This window comes from Athene noctua, chromosome 1 (assembly GCF_965140245.1).
Source record: "Athene noctua chromosome 1, bAthNoc1.hap1.1, whole genome shotgun sequence".
NCBI lineage: Eukaryota > Metazoa > Chordata > Aves > Strigiformes > Strigidae > Athene > Athene noctua.
In genome coordinates this window covers 108,405,058-108,423,489 of record NC_134037.1, presented here as the reverse complement: position 1 = coordinate 108,423,489, position 18,432 = coordinate 108,405,058, and the positions used below count along the sequence as shown (strand labels likewise).

Sequence of the window (18,432 nt, the reverse complement as noted above, 5' to 3'; positions counted from 1 at the left end):
GACTAAGCCCTGTAGTTACACAATACAGTGTCTGAAATCCAATGTCTTGGTTACATGGTTTAGTTCAGTATTTGTAACTACATCTTGGAACTTCTCTGGGTAAGAAATCTCAGAGCACACTATTCTAATTTATGGATTTGAGCCTTTTGAATTAATCTGATACTACTGACAGTAAGTCTAGTACATGTGCATTAACCATGCCTTTCTCCACAGTAGATTTACTTCTGGTTTCTATACTTTGTGGGAAAAAGTTCAGTATTGCAAGGCACTCCATGCCCAGTTTTATAACTCCTGATCTTATATACATACGTATGTCATACACATGAATTACAGTTTTCTTGTCATCACTGAGAAGTAAATAATGTTCACTTACTATTGTTTCCACCTGTATTCTCTGGTATTTAATGGTCTATACAGTAAATGACAGAAAGGGCAATTTAAAATGTTTTACTGCACTATTTACACAGATATGCAACAATGGCAGTGCAAGTGCTGTTGACCTCTGAAGAGCTTTTCTTTAGATTTTGTTAGGATAAAGAATCCAAAAAAACTCCCAAACAAGCTACACTGCAGAGCTGGTCTTTCAGACAATCCTGAATAAACACAGTTCCAGTCCTGCTGCTGTTTCAAGGTACAAGCCTGCCAAGGCAGCAGTAGAATAAAGGTAAATGATGTACTCGGAAAATGTGGCAATCTCAGTCCACCCCAAATGTTTTCAATCTCACAAGTCCTGGCTTTGGAAAAGGGAGAGTTTCTTTGTAACACTTTATTTCTTGAGATGGTTTATAAGGAGAATTCAAACTCTAATGCCCTGGGACAAAAACTAAATTAAGCATAATCCATTTTATGAGTTACAGCAAAAAACCATTCTGGACAACATCAGGATTTACTACATGAAATGGCTTTATGAAATGTATAAATCTTACTGTTCTATAAAATACATTTTTCATTCCAAAATGCAAATTATAATAATTAGTGTTTTAAACTTACTTTTAAAAGAAAGACACAGGATTGCCAAATTAAAGATTTATTATAGTGTTTTTATTAACAAACTTTCATTGGAAAGTTCTGGGCGCATTAACATAGGAGGCACATTGGCTTCGATGTTTGGCATTTGACAGTCAACAGAATTGCACTTCACTGTGATAGCCTTGCTACAACAGTGTAAATTTTCACGGCAACCCTCGTAGCGAGCCTCTCTCGCTGACCTATTCAGCAGATGTTTTTTATCATTTCGGTCAGCCTTCAAAACCCCGTCATTCTGCAAAGAACGCTGATCTATCTTGCTCTCAGCTTTCTTTTTCTGCTTTGACAGAGAGGCTTTCTTGCTTTCAATCCCATTCGCTTCTGTACCACTCTTTTCATCACACTTGTCTGTCTGCTGACAGAATCCCTTTTGGTTATTTGATAGGCTGTTCTCACATTCAGAGCAATGCACTATTAGAGGTCCTGCGTTTCGACAGAGAAACTGTGAGGAGCTCATCACCCTTGGAACAGTTCTTACATTTTCCTCTGGGTTTTGATGAGTATGTGAATCTGTCCTATTTATTCTTTGATGTGCCTGAAACTGCTGCATGGACTGGAGGAAAAAGTTTTTAGGCAGGGAGTTCTGCGTCATCGTTCTTTTGAGCCTTCCTTGAAGGCAACTGCAGTGGAGGACATGCTGGACTGGATGCACGTACCCTTCGGCAGCTTGCTGTAAAGCATTTATAGGAGCTACAGAGTTTTGGATCTGTACAGCTGCCGGTGAAGGAGAACACTGGTAACAGAAGGCATCACTTAACTGCTGACATGAGTGTGGGCTCCACTTCACTGCCACTTGCTTATATGCATCAGGACAGCTACAGTGCCTATTTTGAGAGAAAATTGGGCATATGCTGTGTTGGTCAATAGATGTCTGTAGTATAGCTGAACTAGCAACATTTTTTATACTTTTACTCACTTCACTATTATAGGCTGAATGCATAGGCATACATGTGTTTTGGGGCCTGCTGCTGAAGAGCTCTGAGCAGATATGAGTTTCTTCGTAAGTCACTTTCTCTGCAGGGTTACAGATACCTGTTTGTGATGCCAGAGGCTCGAGCTCATAGCGCTCATGCTCCATTTCTGGTTTTTGACTTCTGGAGTCCAGCTGATATTTGCTAACAGGATGTGATTTATTTTGACCTCTGCCGCCTTGGGCTCCTGAAAAGGTCTGAGAAAAGGCATTACACCGCAGTTTTTTTGGTAGTGGGATCTGGCCACAAGTGCCCTGAGGTCCAAGGCATCGGCACATGCACTGGAAGAAGAATGTTGCAAAAGCCCAACTAATGCACATTATAAGCATCATAAAAGTGCCAAGCTGCGTGTACGCCAACACTGTAGAGGGCATCATCATTGCTCCAGCTACAAATGTAGTCAATGCAGCCATTGCAATAGCAGAACCCATACGGCTTAAAGAAAAAATTACTTTTCCCTCCCGGTCAGGGTCAGGGGCTAAACGATAAGCCACTCCGTAATGAACAGCAAAGTCTACAGATAAGCCAACGGCCACTGAAATAGTGACGGATTCTAACACATTTAGCTCCCATCCAAGAAGAACCAGAGAACCTACAGTGACAAAAATAGTTCCAGCTATTGAAACTATTGCATAAAGGCTTATAATTATATTCCAAGTTGTAAGAAGCATTACACTAAATGCAACAGCAACTGAAAGACCCATGGCAATTAGAGTACCATCAGAAAGACTGTCCTGAAGATCATAAAATTCAAGGTTACTCACAAACCAACCATTGCTAAGACCTTCAGGAGCAGAGCTAAGCTCACTTGAAATCCATGAGTCTACCTCTCTGTAGAACTGATGCATTTTCTCATAAGCCAGCGTGAAGAGGTAGGTGCTTTGGAACTCCAACACCACTGCCCTGATGGTGTCATTTAGGTCAAAGCGAGGCCCTGGGGTTTTACTATCTAAATGGTACCCTGTGCTTCTTTCTAGCTCCATTATAGCTCTCTTGATACATAATTCGAAAACTTCTTGTTTGTATGGAAAGCTCCAGTGGCTGCAGCAGGGGTAAAGAGATGGCTCATCACAGTCTTGATTTTCCATCCACTGCTTAAATGTTTCAATGAAGCAGCTTGTGAAATCTTGTTCTTCAGTCTGATAATAAAATGTTTGATTTCTTAACTTCTGACAGAAACGTAAAATCCAAACCTGTGAAGCTGGGCTAGCGATATTAAAACTGCTATCTAGCTGCAGCTTTCCTTTACTTTTAGGGTTTAAAGGGTCACCATTATCCTCAGGTGTGACACCCCAGATTACTGTAATTGGCATGTGGAGCTCTTCTCCATGATGGACACGTTCAAACATAAAAAGCTTTTTGTATTCTGCATCATATCGTTCGAACGGGTGAGAAGACCTAAATACCTGAAACTCGGAGAGCTCCAATGACGGCAATTTCATCTTTGGATTTACACACACAATATACGCTCCACCAATTGTTAAGGCAAGGAACCAGAAAAGCCAAATATATCGAAATTTGATAACAATGCACGGCAAAACTTTTTCAAAAAATATCCTGGATGCTTCTGAGACTGCAAAAATAATCTTGTGGAACATTTGGCACAACACTGTCCAGCAGTTTTTGTTGTTGTATACCCTCTGCTGAGGTTTCTTAAAGCAACTGAAAATATTGAGAAGGTATCGTTCATGTAATACAACTACAGCAGGTAGCCATGTAACCATCAAAACATAATTCACCAAAATGGCAGTGCCGGCATAAACACCAAAACACCTGATTGCTGTGATATTGCTGACATAATTAGCATAGAAGGCAGCAGCGGTAGTAAAACTGGTGACAAACATGGAAAGAGCAGCGTGCTGCAATGTGATGCTCACTGTTTCAGAGGTTCCAGCATGAGGTTTATCAAATTTTGTGTAGTTCCAAACGTCACATAAGACAAAAGCATCATCTGCTCCAATCCCAACAAGAATAATCAATGCTGTGAGATTCATGAATGGAAAGAACTCAAAATTAAATACTACCCGATAGAGAAAATAAGAAATAATCAAGGAACTAATTATTGCAAACATAGTCATCAGCGTGATAAACATGGACTTCGTGTATACACAGATAACTAATAAAACAATTACAATGGCTATGGCAGGATACACAGTATCCATCAACAGGTAATCTTGAAACAATCTATGTTTTATTCCAAACTCAATCCCTGTGATGGTTGTTACACCATCAGAAGCATTCCAGTTCTCAAAGTTATCTAGGTAAATACTCATCATGCTTTCCCCTTTCTCAGTCGGAGAGAAGAGCATGCTGTATTTTAAAGCTGGTAAGACATAGTCAGCTGTCTTTGGGCTTAGAAAATCCTTGTCCACTAGATAGTGAAGGATCTGGTAAACAGCATTGTACTTGGTACATTTGCGAGGCACATTTGTACACTTGAGTTGGTCCTTCCTTTTGGCATTCATATCCCAGCAGTCCGGCCCCAGGGTTCCGTTGTAGTAGTATTTGGCACATGTGCGAAGCAGCTTTAGGGTGTGAGACACATCTCGTTCTACAATTTTTTGACACGATGACCTGTTGTTTAGAATAGCAATATAGTTGCCCAGTGTCCAGCTGGGACAGCACGAAGCAGCAGTGGCTCTCTGGCAGAGATCGCCAAACTGGGAATGGGATCTGATCTGTATAAAGACAGGCAGGGCAAAAAATCCAGTTTAAAGTAGTAGTCTGAATTATTAGAAACATTCACCCACACACAAAAAAATCCCAAAGTGATGACAATTCAGCTTATGGTCCTTTTGTGTTAACATTTTAAATTCTTACTTCCACACACATTGTTTTTGATCAGTATCCTCTTACACCCAGCAGACTAAACCAGCAGTAAACCAGTACACTGACTTGTCACAGTGGCAGAAAATTGGCAGAGGTGTTAAGAATATTGTAATTCTATTGTTTGAAGATGCACTGAGGGTTTTCTTTCCAGACTGAGGGCCATTAACTCTATTATCTTGTGCTGTACTCCTGAAAATACACTATCAGCCATACATCGATGAAGTTTCATTCTGCTTGGAATCACATGCTGAAGTTTCTAGGAGAGGCAGGGACTTACCATCCAGAAAGAAAGGATGTGACAGCTTTATGATGGCTTCCATCATCTGACCTCTCTTCTACAGCCCTCACTTTGTGAGTCTTTTTTAGCTCTTGTACAGCTGACAGACATTTCCCCCAACCAGGCCAGCCTGCCACTGTGTGTCCCTAAGGCATGCAGGATTTCCAAGGCACAAGATAATTCCGCTGTGGCATGATGCACCCCAAAAAATGCCCTGCTGCACCCACCGTGGGACAAACTCCCAAGAATTGATTCAGGAATGGAGTGGAGGAAGATGCAGCAGCAGCAAGGCTAGAGAAGTCGTGGGGACAAGCAGGCACAGAGCCACATCGTGGGGGAGGACTGCTGTTGTCAGCTCAAGTGACTGCCCAAAGCCTAGGAACTCCTGCCAGGGCTTTACAAAAATTATAGGAATTTTAACATTTTGGTTAAGGACTTTCCTTAGCTAAATGTTAATCCCTTATGTGGATACTCTTCTTTTATTTCAAGAATATTCCTGATTTAGCTGAAGCTTAAGTAAGAGCACAACTTATCTAAATCACCATAAGGCACTTCTAGGCAAAATTGACAGGATCTATAAACCAGAATAGAAACTCTTAAGTAACAAGTCTAGGTCAGGACCATTTTCTCAAGTTGGGAAAATTCAATCCTGATAGGGCACAGGGAATATAAATCTTAAAAGCTGTAACTTCTGGCTTGGTTTATGTGATAAATTGGAATTAATCCTTCAAATAGTTAGATACTTGTAAAATTTCAGTCCTAATCAAGTTACACAGAATGGACACATATTAATACAGCCACGTGCTTAAGAGTTTACAGGATTGGGCCCTGAAACCATTGTCCATGTATGTTTTAAATTTAGGTATTCTGAAATATATCACTTTGCTGCTTTTTTTTTTTTTTTTAAAGCAAAATCACATTAGTTTATTATTAACAATCCTTTATAATGCAGACAAAAAAACTGCACTTGGGGATTCTAATGACAGTGATAAAAGCTTTAGTACGGACTTAATTTTGTCAACCAGTTTCTGAACAATAACAAACTGGCATTCTAAAAAACCAGGATAATTCACATTTGATTGTTTCCAGATAAAAACACTCACACACGGAAACTCAGGAAAAGCTGAACAACCTACTAAATAAAAGGAAGCACTGGAATAGCATATCTGTATTTTTCATGGCACATCTCCAGCTTAATCCTATGAGGATATAATAGGCAAATTGGGAGGAAAGGATTGTATTGTCTTCTCTATGTATTCAGGTTCAAGATGGGACAATAAGGTTGATACGCTGTTCTTCAACACTTGCTGCAGGCCATAAACATTCACTGGTAAAGTAACTGTTGCCAAAGATAAAGTAACATGAGCTGGCAGCTGGAAATTAGAAATTAAAATACAAAATTTAGGTCTGGATAGCTCATTAAAATACTTTGTAAAATGTTAATATATTGTAGCATTGGGCTTTGTTGGTGATCCAAAGGAACTGAAAAAGGCCATTTTGCTGTTGCCAGACTTAGTCTGCCACTGGCAACGTTTTCATTTATTTTGGAACAAGTAAGGAAACTAAGCTGTGCAACCTGTGCACATGCTGTATCTGTGGACAGATCTACCCAAACGGATCTACACAGTGACGGAGAATCACAAAAACACCGTTTTGGGGAAGCAGTCTGAGGAGATCATTTATGGTCTTTGAAGTTTATAAAAGAACTGTTTACAGTTTATAGGGAAAACATTCTGCAATTAACAGGTGAAAAAAAGGGCCCTTCTTATCCAAGTAGTAAAAAATTAGAACACCTCCTACAGCTATTTTGTATATAAAGTTTCCATGAAGATTATAGGACTACCATATGCTAAGCAGCTGCAGGATGGAGCCCCTAAGTGTCAGTAAAACATATAGTTAAAGTAGTTACAAGCAGATGGGAATACAATTAACACACAGGGGATATACTGTTAGTTCATACTAAAGCAAATACTAGTTGGTGCTGAAATGCTGCTTATCATCAGAAAAATACAAAAGTTCTAAGGTTTGCATTTCCAGAAAATTAGTGTCTGATTTTCCTGTCTTTGAATACAACAAGCTTTGCCACTTATTTCAACAGAACTGTGGCCCTAAACAAGCATGAATTCAACAACAAAACTAACTACGGCCAGAAGAGAGTCTGTAAGACCAGAAGGTCACTGAAATCATCAATTTCTTCCGATAGCTGTAGTGCAAGTTAGCATCCTCTCTAGGGACTGACTGCTAGCAGAACTTAGCATTCGGAAGTGGGGCATATCACAGCACTTCATGTGTTCTAAAAAGCGTTAGAAAGTGCTTAGAAATTGTTAAAGTCTTAAAATCATTTAAACATGTTATTTGTAAGTAACAAGCATTTTTTTCAAAAATTGATGAAAAAAGTGTCAGTCCTTTCTGAGCACTGAGTACCTAATTTTTATTATAAATTTACATGTAGGCCAGCAAGAATTGCAAAACTAACCAGAGCAATTTGTTTTATTTACTAACTAGCTAAAAATCAATGCTTGCTATCATGATGCACTGTCATTCTGCTCAGATGAGATGTTAGATTACTATATTCTTAAGTAAAGACCTAAATTACAAAAAAGACCCATAGACACATTACCTGCAACAATATTCTCTCTAAATATCTATACAACTATGGGTGTAGCTGAAATAACCAACATTTAATTTTCTGAAGTGTTCTTATTTCAAAGGAAGAGCTATTTTTAAGGATACAAGATGTGTGGTGCTTGTCCAAGTGAAGTAGTTTCATCCTGCCCTCAGAAAGTAAAGCAGCATTTGAAATAATACATTATTATCAAAGTGTGGGTATAAGGGAAAAATAAATTCCTCAGTAGCGATGCAACCATTACAAATATTATTCTTCAGAGGTAATTAACTGTCCTTATTCTGTTAATACAAGAATATTTTGGGGTTTTTATTCAGACTGCATTGCTTTGCAATGATCTACACTACCCAGGATTTACCTGAATCAGCTGTATATATGACTAAACTTGTACAGTTAAATACACAGATTAGCATCTCCTTCCTAACACTTAATTTTTGCCCTTGTAAAAGATTCTTCACCACTCTATCTCCTGATTGAACTGGTGTTATGATTACTCCCTAGCTCAGTTCATTCAAAACTGAGCTGGTTTAGTTTAAATACTGTACTTTGCTCACCTAGCTCATTCTGATTGAAAGAGATAAAGGGTAACCACATGAGCCATCCTGTCGATGCAATAATCTCTGATAGGGAAAAAGGAACATTTCACGAGCATGTGAGGTCAAAAACCACTTACACCAACTGAGGCCACCCAGGACAAAGTGCCTGTCAGCAGACTAACAAGGGAGATTCATTATACAATGTTTCACTACAGCTCAACATTTTAAGCAAGCAAGTGCCAGGTGTTAGGGAAAACAGTTTGGGAATTCTCTAAATTAATATAGTTGTCTTAAAGGCAATGATAAAATTAATAATGAAAATATTCCTTATTAAATAAATGCGGTATAATATGAAGTTAATTGTTTAGGATTTTTTTAGGAGAAAAAATTGGAAATAAACAGAACATTATTAATAGAAGAAAAACGTATTGCTTTATTTCCATACAAAGTAACTACTAAACAAAAATTTATGGTTAGTCAGCAGTTCGAAGGAGTTCACTTCACAAGTGACAAGCTTTTATTTTACAAATATACCATCTCAATGATTTTAGCCTTTGTCAGTTAACTTCCATTAGTTGAAACTGGACATCAATTTCTATTAGAACGTGATGTCCAGTGAAGTGCTAAATTATCTTCTAACACATGCAAAAGAAGGTATGGTAGCCTCTGAAGTTGGCTATTACAATGGTTGTTTTGACTATGCACAGTACCGAGTGCAAGGAAAGCCAAAAAAAATTACAAAAGTGCCAGACAGACAAGACCAACATGTCTTCTTTCATTTATCCACTTTTAAAGAGAAAACTAGTATCACTCTGAAAGTATCACCATCCACATCTAATTAATTGGACTATATTTCTCGCTGCTGTATCTACGTTCCTTTGATCTCTACCTGCCAACCTAACTCTGTTTGGAACTTTAAAAAAAGAAGTCTGAGTGACCCACTGGGTGAGGCAGTTAATTCACCTGAAGGTGAAAATGCAAGAAAAATGAATTATTTGCTGAGAAACAAAATCAAAAATCCATGGAATAATATTCTAAGAGGTAACACACAGCAAAAGTTAAGATAGTCCCTTCTGCAAAGAAACTTCTGAAGCAACCCTCCTCCATCCCATTCTGGATGGTATTAGTAGCAAAACCAAACACATTCCCCTATATAATCCGATTTACAAATTGAAAGTTGTTTTTTAACTTCATCTGCATGCTGACTGATCATTTGAAAAGGTTATGAACAATGTGAAGTCCTCTCATATGCTACTGGATGGCAACGGGTAGCAAAACAGTTTCAAATACATGCTTCAGATTCGCAAATTAAACAAATTAAATGCCATCTTTACTTACCCTCAAGTTATCTACATTGCACATTGACTTAATTGCATTCAAATTCCATAAATTCTCTCCTTCTGTTGATGTAAACACCACTCGTGAATAGCGATCACCTGAAATTACAGGAGGCAGGTTTTATAGACTGTTTGGGTGTGTCTGGTATCAAAGACTGAGGCAAAATCCCACCATTCAAATGACACAGACAAAATCTTCGTCAGGTCATGGGAATCCACCTCCCTTTCAAGATGAGCTATTTATCTGTAAGACTCAGTCCACATCAAAGTTTCAGTTTCCTTAAAGTGCTTATAGTAAATAGGGCATCTTCAATACTATATACCACTTAGAAGCTCTACAGACTTCTATTCAAGCACACTATCTTCTGAAATGTGACAAACAAATAAAAATCAAAAGATCTAATCAGCAAACTATGAAATTCTTGGCACAGCATAATGGCAGTACATAGATAATAGTAATCAAGGGCTGATTTAGTAAGTAATTTGGGAATATAAATAATAATTATAAAGCTGTTTCTACAAGAATGTTTTTGCTTCAGAAGCAAATGACTGCAGTGGAAATTGTGATATCCTTGAGGCCATTTTAAAGAATTCTACAGTTTAGACACATACAGCTTTAAATTACAAGTTAAATCACATTTATTGGAAGACAGCTTTTAGGAAAGGAAATAATTATTTAGTGGCAGTGAGATCTTTATGCGTACCTAACAAGGGAAACATATATACAAACACATGGTGCTGCATATATGTTACTTTGTATTAAGAAACATTATCACCTCAATTGCAATATTCCAAAAACCAAAAGGCTCACTGCTGTGAATGTGCAGAATTTTTGCTTTTAATGGGAGCGTAGTGAAAAGACTTGGGGTAGTGTGTTATGATCTCTGACCATGCTTTAGTATGAAGGAAACTGAAATCTGCAGATCCTGGAGGAAAGAAAGAAAGATACCAGGAATGACAAAAACTGCTTAAGAGGAAATCAACTGTTTGCTTTACATAATGGACTGGCAAAGTTTCCCATAGAAGCACAATTCCTTCATGACCGACACAACTGAGACTACGCAGAAACAGTTGTGGAAAGAATGAGAGTGAGACTATCCAGAAACAGCGGGCAGGATAAGAGGAGTTAATTCTTCTACGCGTTGCAGTTAATGCTCAGTAGAGTTTCGAGTACACTTCCTCATCCTTCCACAAGATATGCTTGGTCTAATTTGGTTCTGCTCACAGGAGCAGAAATGACAACCTTGCTCACATCCTCTCACTTAGATGTAAAGCCCATACTGTCATTGAAAAAAAAAATCATAAATCTGTTTTTCACCCTGGTTTTTACTGGCCATTGCTCTCTCAGATCAAGTAATATAAACAAATAATTTCACAATTATGTTTTTGTGTGCTGTTATCAGTCCTCACATATTGAAGTAGCGGCAAAAGAGCCCAGGTCATTATATGAATAAAGGCAAGATCTACATCTGCTAACGCAAGCTCTCTGCCAGAACAGGACTTATCAAAGTTTTGCAGTATGCCTTCCAAAAAGTTAATAAAGACTTCTTTGTCTTTTTTGACCTCTAGTTTAACTCAGACAGTTTCATAAGCCTTCAATAGTCTAAGGGGGGAGGGGGGTTAATTTTTGTTTGGGTGGTTTTTCTGGGTTTGTAGTATTTTGTGTGGGGTTTTTTTTCCTAAACAATGTCCTAAATTCTGTACAATATATGATCTGTGGATGTCTTTTAGGACATATACAGGAAAAGTATTTTGATTTAGGTTTTTTAGAGTTAACGGCACAGATAAAACTCAGTTTCTTCCCTAGAGTGAATTAAGTGCTACCTCCATAGTTATACACAAACCACTGCTTTTATAATGATCAGTATTACCAATAACTAATAAAAATCTTTACAGGAAATGAAACCACTTAAAGAAAGCACTTTAAGTAAACAGAGTTGCTTCCTAGGAAGAACCAATAAAACACAACATTTGAGCCCAATTTCTTCAGACTTCTGCACACAGAAAGAAGGTGCTGTTGTGAATATACTAAGCAAAAAATATTTTCATATACAGAAATGCTCAGAAATTGTTCAACTGGCAGAAGTTTTTAGCCTTCCTCACAGAGTTTCTCCACTTACTTGGAATATCACAGAAAAAGGTATCCTTGTGGAAGTTCCAGTCTGCTTGCCTCTTCTCTCTTTCGTAGTGATCATCTGACCATCTGTCATCTTGATGACTAAAACAGAGTAAATAGTTTTACCTTACCTTAGCAAAGACAAAAAAAGACTTCTACTAGAAGTCTAAAGAATAAAAGACTTCTATTCACAATAAAAGAAGCAGCATCCAAACAAGTCACACATCATAATAGCTCTTACATATGAGAAAACGTATTTTTACCAATGTGACTTTGGTATACAAAACCTGAAACACTCACTGAATTTTTTGTTTAGAGACTTCAGAGGAAATTACTTTGAGCCCAGTACTGACAATATCAATATTTCAAAGAGAAAACTAAAATCATACACTTTTTTAAAGAGCTTGAGATGGGAAATACCTAGTTCCATGTGGAAGGCCATGAGAATTGTAGATGATCAGATTCAATACTTATTGAAATCTGTGGCAGTACATATATTAACTTCAGAGGGTACTGGAGCAAGCAATATGTACATCCAAAAAAACCTTCAATAAAATAACGTGCATTTTTAATATAAATTCTTACCTTTTAGCTTGCTCATCTGCATATTTGAAAGGATAGTTTGCAAGTGTTGCTTTGTACCCTGTGTTTTTCACCATATTGTTCCATGTGACCAATCTCTGTCCTATGGCTGTCCCTCTTGGCTCAAAACCCTAAGAGAAGAGCATCACAAAATTCCATTAATACTTTTCACTCTTTAGCTCAAATGGGAAAGTGGAAACATGATCAAAGTGATGGATAGTTTTCATTATGAAGCACAGTTACTCCAGGCATCTACGTTTAAAAGGTAAAATGCTTTATGACAAGTCAGACAAAATAATGACTGACTATAGAGTGATAAGGAATTAAGAATTCTTGCACATACAACTTTTCTCCCCAAGAAGTGATGATGATTTAGTCCATCAAACATTTAACACTTAGTTTTCAGAGCAAGGGCATTCTATAAAGTCCTCTTCTGTATCTCATTTATCGTTCTTTACTGAATAAATATGATTAAAAGCACTCAAGTGTATTTCCTCTATTTCTCCAAGAATAAGGCAAATCTTTAAATAATTTTGAAAGTGACTTTGAAACAATTTTAATACCTTGGCTGTTTTCAAGAAATATCCATTACATATGGAAATGTATAGATATATACTACTATAAGCAACAATAACTTATAGGAACAATGTATTTTTATTTGAGGATAATAATTAAATACAGTATTTTCAATAAAAGTCCTGAAAACTACTCATGGGTAAGACAGCTCATGAAAAGTAAGAAATGACCACAGTATTTAATAGAATCTGATAAAAATTACTTTCAGTCTTTCAATATGGATATAATTTCATCCCCAGAAGGCACACAGAATTCCCTTTCCTTTAATAGATCCTGGCCCTCACTCTTTGAAACCTGATTTAGAACGTATGGTCTGTGTTGTACTGTGCTGTACATCTAAAACTGGGATGAATTTACATTATTCAATCTACAGCAGTTCTGTTGAAGGACATATGACCTTTCAACAGCAAAATGAAGAAGGAATTTAAGCTAGTGGATAACACTCTCTGATAGCAACTGTATCTTTGTATAACCATTAGCTGCTCCAATGTCAAGATTTTTTTTTTCTTTAATTAGAGGAACTACAAGGCTCTTTAACAACTCACTTCTTTCGTGGATTCATTAGACAGAACTTGCTTTTGCAAGCTTACTACCAAACGAATCTCTCTGAAAATTGATTCCCAAAGAGATTCATAGCACAGGAAACTTTTCCAGGCATATTGAGTAATTTTTTTCCTCTGGGCAGATCTTAATTTAAGAGGAATCTTGTACTTGCATCTACTGTTTACTGGTATCACTGAAGAAACAGCAAACCAAAAATACTTATTTGACAGCAAAACTGATTAATATTGACTTACCAGCAATGGATCAGAGAAATCTGGAAGATCTGGAACCAATATTCCAACGAGCGCACACACCACTATTAACACAGTACACATGCCCAGGACCACCACGGGCCAGTCAGCTATCAGTGCAGCATAGCTACATGGAGAGGAGAGAAAAAGATGTTACAGAAATAAAAGTTACACACAAAATTAATCCATAGTTCTCTAAAGAACCATGATGAAACATTGATCTGTTTTCTTTGTTATGCTTACAGGAAATTAAACTCGCTATCACAAATGGATGGAAAGCATTTGGAACAGTTTATTTCTACACCCTTTTTTTTTAAGTAAGGAAACAAAAAAAACCCAACTCATTTTCTATCAAATTTCTCTACTCCCTACTGAAACTTTCTATTCTTATAGAGAAAAATCTTTTCATGTTAGACTACTATTTTCTTCCCCTAGGATTCTGACAAAAGTGTAGGCTTTATCTTAGATTTTCTCTGTGCTGCTACAGAGGTGATTAACTGTGGGCTACTGAAATATATATCTCTGTTGTTTAATACATGTTCAGTATTTTAAAATTCCATAGCAGTAATTTACATTAAATGATTTTACATTAAAAAATGCAGGGAAAAAAAGAGGCATACATAAACTGTTGTTCAAGACTGAACACAATTTTTTTACATAAGTACTTCTTCCTTGACTTTATACTTAACTTTTTGCATGGATATTATCCATGGTTGGGGACCACTAGAAAATAGATGCTTTGTTAAAAATTTAATGATAGAAAACATCACAGTTTCTTCTTTGAAAGCTTAAGTTTTTTCAAGAAAAATATCAAAGAGAGGAAAAAATCAATTTTAAAGTAGAACTCAAAAGAAAACATTTTCTCTATATTTAAAAGTCACTAAAAAAATACTCAATCCATGTATACTAATGATACATAAAATCTGTTGTAAATTCAAAGGTGCAAAGGATTTGTGACATGATACTTAAACTAATCAGCATTGTTTAGTCTTCTAGTATAACACATATCCTTGGATTTTAACTCCTAGCTTATTCTAAATTTTAAGAGTGCAAGAATTTTTATATGCAAATCCAATTTTCAATATTTTCATAAAATATTTTTTGTTAAATTGATACCTAAGTATCAGAAAATAAAATGAAAGCCAGAAATCTTAATTTCTTAAAGATTTGAATTTATAGATTTTATGTTTCAAGTGCAACACAGTCTAATATTGGGAGCAAAGAGAGTACAGAAAGTCCCAAAAAGTTTAAAAGGCATTAGAAAAATAATTACAGGCTATGAATCATTCTATACTAACAGTCTCTGTACACACTAAATACTATCAAGAAGAGCTATACTCTTACTTCCTCCTCAACTTACATGCAGTGTAACATGAAAGTTTATAGCAGAGTGCTCCTTTACTTATTTCTACTATCTTAAAAGATTATGGTTCTTTTTCAGTTTCAGAGCAACTCATTATCTAATCACAGTTCAATTACTGGCTCTACAGAAATTTTCTGTCCCACTGCTAAGAAGGGAGGTAATGCCCAGCTCCTCACTCCAGCAACAGCTTCCCAGTTTTCTAACTGTAACATCAACTGCAGTGAGCAAGCTTATTGCTGACTTTCCATAGCATGTGGAAATAGGTAGGCTCTAGGGGTCTAAATAAGGAGCAAGGAAGTTCACAGCACTGAATGTAACTCAATTTCCTGTTAGGTAAACGTGGAATAATTCTTACCACTCTCACACAAGAGGTTAATTAGTAAAATCTTGAAAAGCAATCTGAAGTGTAGGTTTTTAATATTAAGGTGAATCAGAAAGGGGCAGCTTGCCAAATGAGCAATTGTACAAAGCAGAAATGAAGGGGAAGTAAATGACCTAATAGAATTTTCCTATTTATAGGAGTAAATGTTATCATAAACACCAAGCTAGACTGGCTAGCTATTACAGACATTTGCTCTGAAGTAATAAAAATTATACCTGAAAGATTTACTTTCCTATTTATCACTAGCGCCAGATTTACTACTTCAACATGTTGTCTCTACGCTTCCATTCTCAGCTCAGCAGTTCTTAAATTGGTTAAATTCTCCAGTCACTAGTAACATGTTAATAAGCCACATACAGAAATCAGATAAGCAAAACTGACCTGGGCTAGAACATCAAAAAGGAGTAACTATGCTATATTTTAATTTTATTTGTCTGAGCATCATTTGGTGCTGCTGAGGGCTCTGACTCCAAACAAGTTGCTTACAGTCAACTTTGATCCCAACCCACCGTCAGTGGCTAAGCAGATGGCAGTTATTCTGTTTCTCACCTATTAAAAAGTCGTAAGAGGAGTTTAGTTACTTTTTATTTTCTCTGTGAAAAGTAAGACATTGCCCTGATTTAAATCCTACATAAATGACCCCTTGCCTGTAAATGTCTGAGTCCAAGAGAAAAATGCTTAAATCACATTCAGAAAGGACATCCTTAGTGCTAAGCACATCCTTTAGTACTTTTCTAAATCAGAATAACACCTCCTGCCTTTTGACGCCTAATTAAAACCATGGTTGTGCAATGAGCTGGACATAAAGCTACACAGATACATTATCTTCTTTTTTTTTTCCCTTCCAAACTATTCAAACACTGAACGATGATTTCTCAATAACTATGACACTAACTGAAATCTCTTTTTATGTCTGCTTTCAGTGTAGTTGTTAGAATGGTAACACTACATTAAGCTGCCTTGTATCATTAAAATGCATATAGTTTTCATTAATTTCTTTCCCCCTGACGTTTTTCGTACACCTGAAAAAGGTTTGAGTTTGTTTTTTTTTTTTTCATGTTTTCAATAATTAAAAATGCTTAGGAGATACAGTAAGTAATTCAATCTATATTTATCTCACCCATTTAGCACCACTAAAAGACTGGTTTCAAGCAATTTGCCCCAAGGCGATCTAAGACTCTTCAAAAGAAGGTAAAAAAGATAGGGTTTGCATTTTCTTCCCATTTTAAGCTACAGCATAACATGCGGATAATGTTAAACTTTTCAATTCAGCACCTATCTGCAGACATACTCGGGTTAAACCACTACCCAGTCTCATATAAAGAGACAGCAACATATTATATATCGCTTCCATATTGTAAAGAGGTCACTAGGAGCAATAGATATTTGTGTGACTGAATTCATATTAACAGATTTATGTAACTCAAACCAGATATTTAGCGAACAGGCCTGTTCTTCACTGAAAGCAAATCCGAAAGGTGGATTACGTTTTTAATGTATTTTCACTTGAGATGGTTTCTTCTTGCTACTACTGATGCACTAACAGTTTTAGGTAAAATTGCTCTGCTATTTTCTATGACCCTGCCATTCTTCAGAGCATATACAGTCCAAACTTAGTGGTCCTGATTGTGTGGAATTTCTGGGTTTAGGAAGAATAAAAGACCGTTTTGATGAAATTTTCTGAACTTTTTCACCAGATTGTTGTATCATGACTGATGATACAACCAAGCCGCTTCTCAGAACCACCCTTAATCAAAAAGGCACCAAGTCACAGAGTTCTCATGCTTGTGCAGATAGTGTACATACACACAGAGAGGATTATAATAAAAAATGTCATAAAATATTTGAAAACAGCAAACATTGGAATCTGCATGGATTTTAAATTTCTGGCCCAGTATTTATGGAGAGACTACTTGTCTCTCCATAAATAGAGCAAGTGAGTTTGGCCATCTTCTGTCTATCCTCTTCCTGCTCCCTCAGCACTCAGAGGTGTGTGATTGGGAATGCTAAAGAGCTTGTCCCTGGCTCCTTCTTCCAGTGTTTATTTACGGACCCACTGTAGATGAGTTCTTCTGAACATTGTTTGAACTTGCTGATGCTATCTCCCTCCACAGTCTCCTGTGGCAGTTTCAGAAATTCACTACCCACTGCATAAAAAAAATGCTTTTTGATTTTAAAATCCACTTTAACTTGATTGTCTCGTATTTTCCTTGAACATTCCTTACTCCTGCATTGTGTGGGGAATAACAGCTTTGCCATCATCTCATCTACTGCCTTTATGATTCTGCAAACCTCACATGTATCAGTATTAGACCTTACCTTTTTGGTAACTTGAATGGTCTGGCTGGCCTGGAAGGAGAAAAAAAGAGAGTAATTGAAACTATATGAAATATACATGCATGTACCACTTTGTTTAATTCTTTCCATACACGGGTAAGTAAATACACTTTAAAAATCAGATAGTTTAGAATATGAATTATTTTAAAGGGCATACAATCATATTCAATTGAGTCTGCAAACAAGTAATTCAGAGAATAATTACAGCTACAAAGACAGCTGGGTTTTCAAAAGTGGAACATTATGCAGCTGATTTTTGGGATTACTATTCCAGAGACTTTTCCACTTTTCAACAAGAGATCAAATAAACTAACATGATAAAAATTCAGTACCGTTGACAATCATGACAAAGTTTGCATATGATGGGAACTGACAACCCAAACACCATGTTCTTACATTGCAATTCACAAATCTTCTTAGTGTCCTTCATAATGACATTACAAAAAAAATACTTTGTCCATAAATTCTGTCTTACCATAATACAGGAAATAAAATGACAAAAGGTATCTATATAAATTAACTTTTCTACGCAAGTTTTTGTTATTTATTAAAAATCTAATATAAACAATATTACTTTGATGAGGAGATAGCAAACCCAAATGCAAATTATTCTTATCTCCCACTGTTCAGTGAACACTTCATTTTGTTAGCTATTGGATCAGTAAATTTCACATAAACCT

At 36.6% G+C, this 18,432-nt stretch overlaps 1 protein-coding gene across 4 annotated transcripts in view; it reads right to left on the bottom strand.

Moving 5' to 3' along the window:
• Nucleotides 1–1,030: 1,030 nt before the first annotated feature.
• The window catches only part of DISP1 (dispatched RND transporter family member 1), a 95,417-nt gene continuing 78,015 nt past the window's right edge, over nucleotides 1,031–18,432 (bottom strand). For all 4 annotated transcript variants that reach the window (XM_074897276.1, XM_074897275.1, XM_074897279.1 and 1 more), the window contains 6 exons: nucleotides 17,735–17,764; nucleotides 13,674–13,797; nucleotides 12,304–12,431; nucleotides 11,723–11,820; nucleotides 9,604–9,701; nucleotides 1,031–4,675 (listed from right to left, as the gene is read on the bottom strand). In XM_074897276.1, the coding sequence (XP_074753377.1) occupies nucleotides 1,031–4,675; nucleotides 9,604–9,701; nucleotides 11,723–11,820; nucleotides 12,304–12,431; nucleotides 13,674–13,797; nucleotides 17,735–17,764 (4,123 nt within the window). The remainder of the gene's footprint in view (nucleotides 4,676–9,603; nucleotides 9,702–11,722; nucleotides 11,821–12,303; nucleotides 12,432–13,673; nucleotides 13,798–17,734; nucleotides 17,765–18,432) is intronic.